The 12,259-nt window shown below is 34.6% G+C and overlaps 3 protein-coding genes across 3 annotated transcripts in view; all 3 read right to left on the reverse strand.

Annotated features, from left to right (window-relative positions):
• LOC119076869 (odorant receptor Or2-like) overlaps positions 1-12,259 on the reverse strand; it is a 200,995-nt gene that overhangs the window by 7,478 nt on the left and 181,258 nt on the right. The gene's annotated exons all lie outside the window — the stretch shown is intronic.
• Positions 1,391-3,245, reverse strand: LOC119076854 (putative odorant receptor 71a). Its single transcript, XM_037183858.1, has 4 exons — positions 2,506-3,245; positions 1,933-2,032; positions 1,609-1,872; positions 1,391-1,553 (listed from the first exon to the last, which is right to left on the reverse strand). The coding sequence occupies exons 1-4, from the start codon at positions 3,243-3,245 to the stop codon at positions 1,500-1,502; spliced, it is 1,158 nt and encodes a 385-aa protein (XP_037039753.1). The 3' UTR covers positions 1,391-1,499.
• On the reverse strand, positions 8,174-9,614 carry LOC119076846 (odorant receptor 22a-like). The gene is made up of 4 exons (XM_037183850.1): positions 8,875-9,614; positions 8,607-8,706; positions 8,283-8,546; positions 8,174-8,227 (listed from the first exon to the last, which is right to left on the reverse strand). Exons 1-4 carry the CDS (start codon positions 9,612-9,614, stop codon positions 8,174-8,176), a joined length of 1,158 nt encoding a protein of 385 aa, XP_037039745.1.

Below are 12,259 nucleotides of genomic sequence, written 5' to 3' on the forward strand. Positions count from 1 at the left end.
ATCCTTTTCGTTTAGTGTAATACCAATAATTTCCGTTGCTACAGGTAAGTTCGAGTAAATTATTATATGTCCACCTACGAGCATAAAAATGCTTACTTTGGAATAATTTAAATAATAAATAAACAAATATAAATGATAATGATATATATATATGATAGAGGTAATTCACAAATTACATGCACTCGAAATCGAAGCATTTGCGATCATTCATTTTTCCGTACGTAAGAAAGTCGGTTGTGAAAATTGCCATTTTTCGCGTGCGTACTTTGTGAACGACCCCATAATTGTCATCAGTTTCGATCGTGTGTTGCATTATTCCCAATTAATTATTTAAACTTATTATTTATTTAAGAAGAATGGATGGTATACGTGCATATATCATTACAACGATGACACCTTTCAACAAAAATCCATAATGAAAAATTTAAAATCACAATAACGACCACAACTGTGTTTTAACTTTGAATTAAATCTAGAATTATTTGTGATAATTTAATCAGCTCACTCAAAAAAATGGGCAATTCAACGATATTTGTTTGAACTGATGACTTTCTTCAAGTATGAACAATTATTTTCCATTGAAACATTTAGTTATGATTTGAATAGTTCATATTGTTACGTCGTTGGAAGTATTACAGAAATTGTTACCTACAGCCAACTAAACATGTGACGCAATTTCCTTGAGTTTTTGTTTCAACTTGTACACTCATACAGTCTCACCATAAGTGTTTCTACGGTTTTTACCACTGCGAAGCGCGCGTATGACTCGTATAAAGCAGTCAGATTGTAACTGTATGAGTGGACCAGCCGAGGGACCAGCTGAAAACCATCTGAAAAGTTGGTTTCAAATTTGATTAATCGTAGCTGGAGCTTATGAATAAGTTTTATCTGTACAATTATTTCAAGAAAGCTCAGGATGTTGCAAAAAAAACGGCGTATTCTGTATTACGAACAGGAAAATAATTTTCAGGTCACTTCATCGGACAGTCGGTTTATGCAATGAAACTGGAGACTGGGCCCTTGACTAACATAAAATTAAAGAAATTTTATCAACTATGAAAATCTGTAAATTGAACGGTTAATTTTTAAGCAATTTCGTTTATAGCCCTCGTTCTATTCCGCTCGTGCCATACAAGCGTAACAAGCGTAAATCAAACGTCCAATTGAAGCAAACAATGTTTATATATTTCAATGCGATACAGATTGCATGAATAGCATTCCTTATTTGCTACTGAACTCTTTTATAACTAAATTGACAAATGTACTGAAACTGTTTGAGGAATATGCTGTTCAGCCTAGCCTACATCCCTGTGCCTTTTATCATTATGTGCTCAAAACTTTATTCCGACAAATGTGCATTGTAAGCTAATAAGTGCGTGAAAGGTTAATACCAATGTGCAGTGCATTTTTATATTATTTCTATGGGTTAGTTATTGCTGACCATCGTGACCTGTTTTGTCTTAGGAAAAGCTCAACCCGATCCGTTGCTGCATCCATTTTTACTGTTTAGTGTTTTTCAAAATGTTGAACAGGCTGTAAGACGATTTCAAAATCTGCAATACAAATTCTAGATTGACTAAGCCGACTGACTAGCGAAGGAACACCTACCCTAGTAAATGTTTCCAAAGTTAACGGATACAATTTACCGATCAGCATCTCATGCGGTAGCTTCAGATATTCCCCAAAAATGATTATGCATTTTATGGTCGAATGCAGTTGTCCGACCCATTCAGATTCAAACAGACTGTAAGTAAGTCGACCACTTGACAACAAAATCTCATTACCCAAGTAAGTTATCATAAACAATTCAGCAATGCTATTAAAGAGCGAATAGACATGAACTATGCGTTCCACAATGTTGTCACTAACATCCTGGAAATTTATTAAAAAATTTAATGATTTCAACGTTTTGGGAATTCGAGTTAATTATACGAATGCCAAACAATAAGTTGATCCGCAAATACATAGGCCACTGGTAGCAAGTTGCAGTAGAAAGAGGGTTGATAGATTTGATTCCAGTTCATCGAATAATCTTAATAAATGGAAATTGCAAGAGGTGACAGATAGTTAGTTACTTTATACTTGACATGCTCAGGGTTCTGAAAGAACAGATTAAGACACCCACGAAGGCGGATTTGCTAAACCCACTCACTAACTCAGAAGGTATCGCATATACTTTTTAGTTGATTTTTTGAAGAACTCGTAAAATAAACGGACCCATGTTTTTTCTTTTCTCGAAAAAATCGAAATTCCAAAAATTATCACTGTTTGAAGTTGAAAAAATGTTCACACCCGATCACACCCGCCATACAAATTGTTGTTGTAATCGTCATTTGCACGGGAAGTGCTATTGCGAGGGTGCTATTGCTCGAATCAAAAAAGACAAAAACACAGGTCCTTTTATTTTCCGAACTCTTCAAGAAAAAAATTTAAAAAATTGGAAAAAAATGTTTTGTACCTTCCTGTACCTTGTCTTAACCTGTACATTCAGAACCTTGGACATACTCTCTTAAATGTAGATGAGCTTTAATCGACACCACTAAGTCCCGATAAAAAATTGTCTGTTGTGCCTTTTCCGACATTTTCCCTTTACCGCCATCGGTTATTCGTCCCGAGTTTCTTATTTCCATTCCCAGAATTTTATATCTTAAAGAACATTGCAGCAATAAATACCAAATTAGAACGGAAAGCGTTAATGGGAAAAACGTTAAAATATTTTCGCTAGTGAAGAAGAAGTACGCCATCCAAAACCCAATCTCACTATTCCTCCAATCCAATGGAAACGCAAAATCCATAACAAAAGCTTTCGTTTTTCCAACAAAAGGGAAAGCTGAACATCCCAATGAACCAACGATAGTGCAATATGCGAATATATTCACAAATTTGATGAATTTTTCCACTTTGCCATTGAAAAATGCGAAATCTTCGTCATTTCGTACTGAGAAAACACAGATTCGATTTAGCAATCTCGTAATAGACTTCTGATTCCAGAGAAACATCCAAATTTTAACAGTTAAAACTAAGGAAATGATGGACAATTCCGCTAAGAAAATAATTTCATCTACGGTTTCGCTTCTAATAGCTCCAATTGCGAATGAAATGGGAAAAAAACAGTAGTAGATGCAACAGAGCGACTTCAGTCCGAGTTGAGTAGCAGTGGGTATGTCTTCTCCATGCCAAAGACCGATACGACGACAGAAAAAAATCAGTTGATCGATAACTTTATGAACTCTGGTGGAATGCATTTCTTGAACTTATGAACGTTTGTATTCAGCTGCAAACGGTTGATGGACTATTAAATGCGCTCAATCGTTTCCTTTTAGTACAATCCCTTGCCTGTAAATTACCTGTAAATTTGAGTTAATTATTATATGTTCACCTACGAGCAGAAAAGTGCTTACCTTGGATTGATTTAAATCTATAATATAAAGTCTGATGTTTGTTTGTTTGTCTCTACAGGATCCCAGACAAAAATGTTCCTAACGCTTGAAAGTTTTTGACGCATGAAAATATTTTTAAATTGTAAAAACATTTTGAACGCTTGAAAATATTTTTCAAAGAAAAATTTTATTTTGACTCAGAAAATTTTTTACATTTTTTATCATTAAAATAATCCCGAGCAAAGCCGGGTATACTACACTAGAAAATAAATAAAAATAAATTATAAATAAAGAATATGTCAACCACGGTGAAAGAGGCAATTCACAAATTACATGCTCTCTCTATGCACTCGAAGAACTTTCGATATTTTCTCCTTACGTTTTTCCGTACGCAGGGGAGTGGGTTGTGAAAATTTCCATTTTTCGCGTGCATATTTTGTGAACGGTTACATATTATCATCAGTTTCGATGGTATACATATATGTATGTTGCATGCTTCCCAATTAATTATTCAAAATTATTATTTATTTAAATAAGAGGAATGGATATAATAACGTGCATATTATGTACACTGTATATACGATACAACGATGAGACCTTTCAACAAAAATCCATAATGAAAAATTTAAAATCTCAATAACGACCACAACTGTGTTAACTTAGAATAAAATGTTGAATTCAGTTCAACGAAATTTTTTTAAACTGCTCATTTTCTTCAAAGCTTGTCTATATATGAGCAAATGTTTTCAATTGAAACATTTAGTTAATATTTAGTATGATAGCGATTTTTTTTATTCAAATTAAACAATCGAGTTAGCGACATGAAAATAGGTTCCAAAAAGTAATTACAAAATATAAAAAATTTCTTTCATTGCCACTGAAGCATTGAAGGTTCCCATTCCCATAGTTGCGTTACATCTTTGAGTTAGTCAGGAAACAGATGATTTTTTTTTATAATTTATTTTGATTCTATAACCAAAATAAGAAATATTTGCGTTGTCAGAAACTATTTAAATTGAGCAGAAATTTTTATCAATTAATTTTTAACGATCGAGCTATGCGAAACGACATTTTTGTAAATGCTGTCAAAGAGGCAGTCAGAAGGCAGTGAGCTGCTAACACAAATACATTTAAGCAAATACAAAGGAAAATTTCATAATTATAGAGAGAAACCAAAGCCGTAAGAAGAAAAAGTCGACATTATTTTTAGCGTTTTTTTAAAGAAGATAATGTTGTGAGTTTTGATTTCAATTTAAAAAATAAAAAACTGCGTTTTTTTTAAATGTCGAACAATTTTTATCTTAAAATACAGCCTGGGACAGTCAAAAAAATGCATTTTTATTCTATACGTGTTTCATCGATTTCAGCTGTTTTGCCATTGTAAGCTGAAATCGATAAACACGAAAATCATAAAAATACACTTTTTTGACTGTTCTTGGCTGTAAGTCAACGAATCAAAATAAATTAAAAAGATGTTGCTGTTTCCCGACTAATTGCCAAACTTATTCTCTGTTTTAAATATTTCTTTGCATTTTTTTGACGGTTGCATTGTAAATAATCTTGCCGAGTTTTTCGACAAAATTGATAGCTTCTGTTCTGTGGCCCAAGGCCCAAGAGTTTCGACTGCGAAAGCAAGAATAATATAATTCTGCTCGAGTAGTTTCTTGTATTTGTCGTGTTTGTTGTTTTTGTTGCATTTTCGGCTAAGAATAATGAATGTACGACGGCGCCAACGTATCTGAACACGTCGCATCTCGGCTCCATGGCACCAAAGTCATTCCATCGACACTTTCTTCTGGCTCTCTTTTAGGTGGAATTGCTGCAGTTTGTAAAGCATTTTATAGAATGTTGTTTAGTTCTGTGTGGCAAGGAAGACGTCCAAGACTCTTGAAACAGCTCAAGCCATGCGTTCCATCCGGAGATACAATGTCACCGCAGACACATTTGTGTTTGACACATATATCGCAACCGAATCTAAGCGCCGATGAAATTCGAAATGTGTTATTATCGAGAAATGTGCTAACGAATTTTGATGGAAGTGCGTTTAACCATGCATTTGATTCAGTTCGCAGTGATGATAAATATCTTGCCTTGTCTTTATTTGAATGGAAAATTAAAGAATCGATTTGAGTTGATGATAGCAATTCATCTCAGCTGCTTTGAAGAAGGTTGTTCTCAGGAATAAGTGCAGATATTGCTGATTTAGTATTATTTACAGTTAACCCCAACTAAACATGTGACGCAATTTATAAGTGTTTATACGGTTTTTACCACTACGAAGCGCGCGATGACTAATAAACTCGTATACAGCAATCAGATTGTATGACTGGACTAGCTGAAAAACAGCTGGAGCAATCATTCAAGCAATCAATTAAAGTGAACCATGGGTAAGGAAAGAGCGTCTGTTTGCTTTGCTGATGAACTGATCCTTCTTAGCTATCATTTGTAGGCATTACAGCTGACGATATTTTCAGTCATTCAAAACGTCCTGGTTAAGGACGCAACGTTTGATCTACATAATGATCTTCAATTAATAAAATGGCAAGAAAGGAGCTCTCGTTTTACTGTCTCTGGTGGATGTTTTAAAAAAAAAACTAGGAAAGGAGACTGTCTTTTGGTTCTCAAATAAAGAAAGAACGAATGGAGGAGTTGTTTTTCGCAATGAAACTGAAGACTGGGTCCTTGACTAACATGAAATTAGAGAAATTTACTTTTATTTCATCAATTAAATAAGAAAATCTGTAAATTGAACGGTTGGTTTTCAGGCAATTTCGTTTATAGCCCTCGTTCCACTCGCGCCACACAAGCATAACAATTTAAAATCAAACGTCCAATTGCAGCAAACAATGTTTTACATATTTCAATGCCATACAGCTTGAATAGCATTCCTTATCTGCTACAGAACTCTTATACAACTAAATTGACAAATGAACTGAAACTGTTTGAGGATTACGCTGTTCAGCCTCAGATTAATGTGCCTTATAAGCTAATACTAGGCCCCATCTTTTGGATGGGTCAGATCCCTTGACTGACTGACTACTTTTCTCAAGAAGATTTTTGTAATCCGAGCAAAAAAAATCACTCTAAAAGTACATAAAAGTATACCAGGGTATGCGTACCCTACTTTCGATACAAAATACGTATATGAGAAATTCCAGCACTTGATCATTATACTGGCTCATACGTATTTTCAGTACTTAAGAGGCATCGATGATTTGCTGAAAAGTATACATTTGGGTGATTTTTAAATACTGTCTTTTGGTGATATATTTCCACCAGAATCATTTTTCAAGTATGTACGACCGCAATAACGACCACGAATGTATTAGCTTTCAACATAAAATAGATTTGGTTGCAGCAATTTGACCAACCCTGAGAAAACTGAGCAGTTTATGAAAATTTCGTTAAACTGATCACTTTTTTCAGAACTGGTCAAGTGACTACAACCAAATCTACTTTCTGTTGAAAGCTAATACATTCGTGGTCGTTATTGCGGTCGTGTGTTTTGAAAAAAGGATTCTGATGAAAAGATACCATCAAAAAGGCAGCACGAGATACGCAAATGTAGGCTACAATTTTAGCTAAGCATCGATGTCTCTTAAGTTTTATTGTCTTCTAGCAGACCCTGGAAAGAGGCGAACTTCTTGCTTATATATTGAATAAAAATTAAACTCGTGTGATTACGGCCCTCGCTTCGCTCTGGCCGCAAAGTTCACACTCGTCCAAACTTTAATTTTTTTCTTATCATCGATATAAAGATATTACACAAACAAAATTTTGGAACAAATCCTAGAATATTACTCCAGTATATTCCATTAACGAGCTTAACCCAAAAATGCCTTTCTTAGTATGATAATTGTCTTTTGTGGACCATTAAGAATTACTCAACTAATAACACGATACAAAAATTCTTTTAGGAATATCTCTGAGATCCCCCGACCGTCATAGCCCAACTTTGTACTTATCCTCGGGAATGGAATTCCCCGTCGAATAAAAAAAGTTTTTGAAATCCGTTGAGGATTACGTCAAGTTATCGTGTTATTAAGGAACGAGACAAAAATTCTTTTGGGAATTTCTCTAAGATCACCAGCCCGTTACGACCCATCTTCGAACTTAGCCTCAGCAATTTAATTCCCCGTCGATTAAAAAAAAGTTTTTGGAAATCCGTTGAAAGCTACTCGAGTTATCGTGGAATCAAGCGACCAGACAATAATTCTTTTGAGAATATCTCTAAGATCACCTGTCTGTTATAGTCCATCTTCGAACTTAACCTGAGGAATTTAATTCCCCGTCAAATAAAAAAAGTTTTTGGAAATCTGTCGAAAACTACTCGAGTTATCGTGTTATCAAGGGACGAGACAAAAATTCTTTTGGGAATATCTCTAAGAACACCCGACCGTAATAGCCCATCTTCGAACTTAACCTCATTAATTCAATTCCCCCGTCGATTAAAAAAAAGTTTTTGGAAATCCGTTGAAAATTACTCAAGTTATCGTGTTATCAACGAATCATCAAAGTGTGACAAACATTTTCTGTATTTAAGGTTTTTGGTCATACATTCATGCATTTTCAATCATAGTAGTGATCATTGTGTGACAAACATTTTAGGGTGTTTATCATCCGTAAGACCCATGACTTTCAGTCAAGGGAATAAGTGCGAGTAAGGTTAATACGGCTAATACCAATGTGCTGCAGTGCATTCTTCTACTATTTCTATGGGTTAGTTATTTATGGCCATCATGAACTGTTTCGTGTTAAGAAATACTCAACCAGATTCTCTGCTGCCTCCATTTTTACTGTTTAGTGTTTTTCAAAATATTAAACAGGCTGTACGAAGATTTCAAAATCTGCAATACAAATCTTAGATTTATTAAGTCGACAGACTACCGAAAGAACACCTACCCTAGTAAACGTTTCCAAAGTCAACGGATACAATTTACCGATAAGCATCTCATGCGATTGCTTCATATATTCACCGAAAATGATTATGCATTTTATGGTCGAATGCAGTTTTCCGATCCATTCAGATTCAAACAGACTGTAAGTAAGTCGACCACTTGACAACAAAATCTCATTCCCCAAGTAAGTTATCATAAACAATTCAGCAATGCTATTAAAGAGCGAATAGACATGAACTATGCGCTCCACAGTGTTGACACTAACATCCTGGAAATTTATTGAAAAATTGAATGATTTCAACGTTTTGGGAATTCGTGTTAATTATACGAATGCCAAACAATAAATTGAACCGCAAATACAGAGGCCACTGGTAGCGAGTTGCAGTAGAAAAAGGGTTGATAAAAATGATTCCAATTCGCCGATTAATCTTTAAAAAAATGAAAAAAAATAGCAAGAGGTGGCAGATAGTTACTTGGCACACTCAGGGTTCTGAAAGAACAGGTTAAGACACCCACGAAAGCGGGTATCAGATTTGTTAAACCCACTCACTAACTCAGAATTGTCTTGACCTGTACTTACGAGACCTTGGACATACTCTCTTAAATGTAGGTGAGCTTTAATCGACGCCACTAAGTCTCGATTAAAAATTGTCTGTTGTTCCTTTTCCAACATTTTCACTTTACCGACACCGGTAATTCGTCCCAAGTTTCTTATTTCCATTCCCAGAATCTTATATCTTAGAGAACATTGCAGCAGTAAATACCAAATTAGAACGGAAAACGTTAATGGCAGAAACGTTAAAACATTTTCGCTAGTGAAGAAACTGTACGCCATCCAAAACCCAATCTCACTATTTCTCGAATCCAATGGAAACGCAAAATCCATAACAAAAGCTTTCTTTTTTCCAATAAAGGGGAAAATTGAGCATCCCAGTGTAGCAACGATAGTACCACATGCGAATACATTCACAAATTTGATGAATTTTTCCACTTTGCCATTGAAAAAGACGAAATCTTCGTCATTTTGTATTGAGAAAACACAGATTCGATTTAGCAATCTCGTAATTGACTTCTGATTCCACAGGAACATCCAAATTTTAACAGTCAAAACTGTGGTCAAGATGGATAATTCCGCTAAGAAAATACTTTCATCTACGGTTTCGCCTGTAATTGATCCAATCCCGAATGAAATGGGTAATAAACAGTAGTAGATGCAACAAAACGCCTTCAGTCCGAGTTGAGTAGCAGTGGGTATGTCTTCTCCATGCCAAAGACCGATACGACGACAGAAAAAAATCAGTTGATCGATAACTTTATGAACTCCGGTGGAATGCATTTCTTGAACTTATGAACGTTTGTATTCAGCTGCAAACGGTTGATGGACTATTAAATGCGCTCAATCGTTTCCTTTTAGTACAATCCCTTGCCTGTAAATTACCTGTAAATTTGAGTTAATTATTATATGTTCACCTACGAGCAGAAAAGTGCTTACTTTGGATTGATTTAAATCTATAATATAAAGTAAATTTTTTTTGACTATTTGTTTGTTTGTTCTCTCTATAGGAGCCCAGACCAGACGGAAACAGTTCTGTAACGCTTGAAAATTATTGACGCATGCAAATATTTTCAACGCGTGAAAATATTATTGGGGAAAATGTACTATTTCATACCTAGGACCCGAAAAGTGCGACTTCGTCACACTTTTCCTCCGTCCAATATGAAAAATACTATTCGTACCACGGACTAAACGTCTTTTTTAGAGAATTCGATTGCAGACCTCGCCTTCGGCTCTGTCTGGAAACTTCTCACACGCTAAAAAAGACTTTTAGTCCTACGAAATGTACTATTTTGACGCGTTATTGTATACGCATCTGTTGTGGACGGTATACTTTAGGCACTTTCGCTTGTCGCCCTCACTTCGTTCGGGCTACGAAATTGCCTAAAATATACCATCCACAACAGATACGTAAATAACTATTTAAAGAAATAGTTATTTTTAAGCTATTTTCGCTAGTTTTTCACGAAAATAGCTCAAGAACATCGTCCATACCAAGTACTCAAAAAAATTTCATGTAGAGGGAAAAAATCGAGAGAAAATTTTCAAAATTGACCTCGATTTTGGCCCATATTTACATATTTTATCATTAAAATAATCCTTAGCAAAGCCGGGTACTAGTAAATAAATAAAAATAAATAATATATCGACCACGGTGATAGAGGCAATTCACAAATTACATGCTCTCTCTGTGTACTCGAAGCATTTTCGATATTTTCTCCATACTTTGTGAACGGTTCCACATTGTCATCAGTTTCGATCGTGCTTCCCAATTAATTATTCAAAATTATTATTTATTTAAATAAGAGGAATGGATAGTATACGTGCATAATATGTACACTGCATATACCATATCAACGATGACACCTTTCAACAAAAATCCATAATTGAAAAATTTTAAATCTCAATAACGACCACTTTATGCTGTATTGAACAATTTAAAAACAATACAGAATTCAGTTCAACGAAATTTGCTTAAACTGCTCACTTTCTTCGAAGCTTGTCAATATATGAGCAAATGTTTTCCATTCAAAGATTTAGTTATTATAGAAATTTCGCCACTATTTGCGAATAGTGTTTCTATGTGACCAATCGCAGAATCTGCGACAACTTCCATCTGCGAATAGTGTTTCTTATGTGACTATTTTTATTTGCAATGATACGTATCTATTAGAGAACATTTTGGCGTAGAAAAAGGTGACAGAAAGAGGACGAAAACTTTTCGTCGAAAAGTAGATTTTTTTTGTAGATAACTTATTACCATTCCTCTTTAGTATCATGTGGAACACTAATCAGTGGTGGATAAATAAGTAGTTAGACTAAAATGTAAACATAAAATAGGACAATTATAGAAGTAAAAAATCGTCTCTCTCTCTGATGATAGTTCGAATGAGAAGATTTTTACTTTCTCACCTCTTGTTTTTTTCCATGGGGTGAACAAGAGATGCGGGAAACAGAGCCTATTTTAAGGAATTTAATTTCCAAAAATTTCCAAAATTTCAAAAAAATTCTTAAAATTTCCAAATTTTGTTTTCTGTTAGATCTCATTCCGAAGTAATCAGTTAAGCTCAAAGACATGAAAAACAACATTTACGATGTTGTGTTTTTAGATGAAATGACGAAAAGTGATGGAAAAATTTGAGAATTTTTGGAAATTTAATTTCCTTAAAATAGGCCCTGGCGGGAAAAGACAATAGAAACGCATAAGATTCAATTTGGTGCCTTATCGTAACACATTTTTCAGAAAAATTCAAAATTCTCAAAAAACTTTACATTTCTAGTCCGAACATCTAACTCCAATCTCTCGCCGTATACGCCAAACGTTCCTGTAGTTCAACAAATTAATCTGCGCCGTGTTAATGATGCAAAATAATTATTTACTTGCATTCTGCCCATCCTGCTAAAACAAAAACAAATTGGCAGTATAACAGTTGATCGCTAACAAAAATGAAATAAGGGAGACTTCAATTTGTAAGGTCATTAAGCAATATATTTTGCGATTTACGTATTTTTAGGGAACATGAAAAAGTTCATCTCCGAATGGCTTGAGTCAACGCACTTCAAGCAAAAGTGCTATTAATGACAGCTGCCAAATAGAGTACTTTTTGTATGAAATTTTATCCCCACTCTTTTTACAGTGTAAAATTTTGTATCGAGCACTGTCAAGTTTCAGTACCCTAATTTAGAGTACCACTTTTGCTTGAAGTGCGTTGCCCTTTTCTTTAAATAAATAAATTATGTATTTACACTCAACGATTCATGTGCTCTTAACAATTTACTTGACTCTTTCTGCTAAAATTCGAATTTCCATCGAACGACGTTACTATGTATCATTGTCTAGGGATTTTGGATTTTCAGAACATTTTCATTTTATGAACCGCATTAGATCATCCAACACTGATCTCAATTGTTTGTTTTATTTGAAA

Source organism: Bradysia coprophila, unplaced genomic scaffold, assembly GCF_014529535.1.
Source record: "Bradysia coprophila strain Holo2 unplaced genomic scaffold, BU_Bcop_v1 contig_232, whole genome shotgun sequence".
Classification (NCBI taxonomy): Eukaryota; Metazoa; Arthropoda; class Insecta; order Diptera; family Sciaridae; genus Bradysia; species Bradysia coprophila.

What these genes read in the sequence shown, in the direction of transcription:
- LOC119076854 (XM_037183858.1), bottom strand. Translation starts at nt 3,245, where the DNA reads ATGCATTCCACCAGAGTTCATAAAGTTATCGATCAACTGATTTTTTTC. An exon ending in GCTCATCTACATTTAAGAGA is followed by an intron (nt 2,033 to 2,505) that starts GTATGTCCAAGG and finishes CCATTTATTAAG; the next exon opens with ATTATTCGATGAACTGGAAT. An exon ending in CTTTGGAAACATTTACTAGG is followed by an intron (nt 1,554 to 1,608) that starts GTAGGTGTTCCT and finishes TTTGTATTGCAG; the next exon opens with ATTTTGAAATCGTCTTACAG.
- LOC119076846 (XM_037183850.1), bottom strand. Translation starts at nt 9,614, where the DNA reads ATGCATTCCACCGGAGTTCATAAAGTTATCGATCAACTGATTTTTTTC. An exon ending in CAATTTATTGTTTGGCATTC is followed by an intron (nt 8,547 to 8,606) that starts GTATAATTAACA and finishes ATAAATTTCCAG; the next exon opens with GATGTTAGTGTCAACACTGT. An exon ending in CTTTGGAAACGTTTACTAGG is followed by an intron (nt 8,228 to 8,282) that starts GTAGGTGTTCTT and finishes TTTGTATTGCAG; the next exon opens with ATTTTGAAATCTTCGTACAG.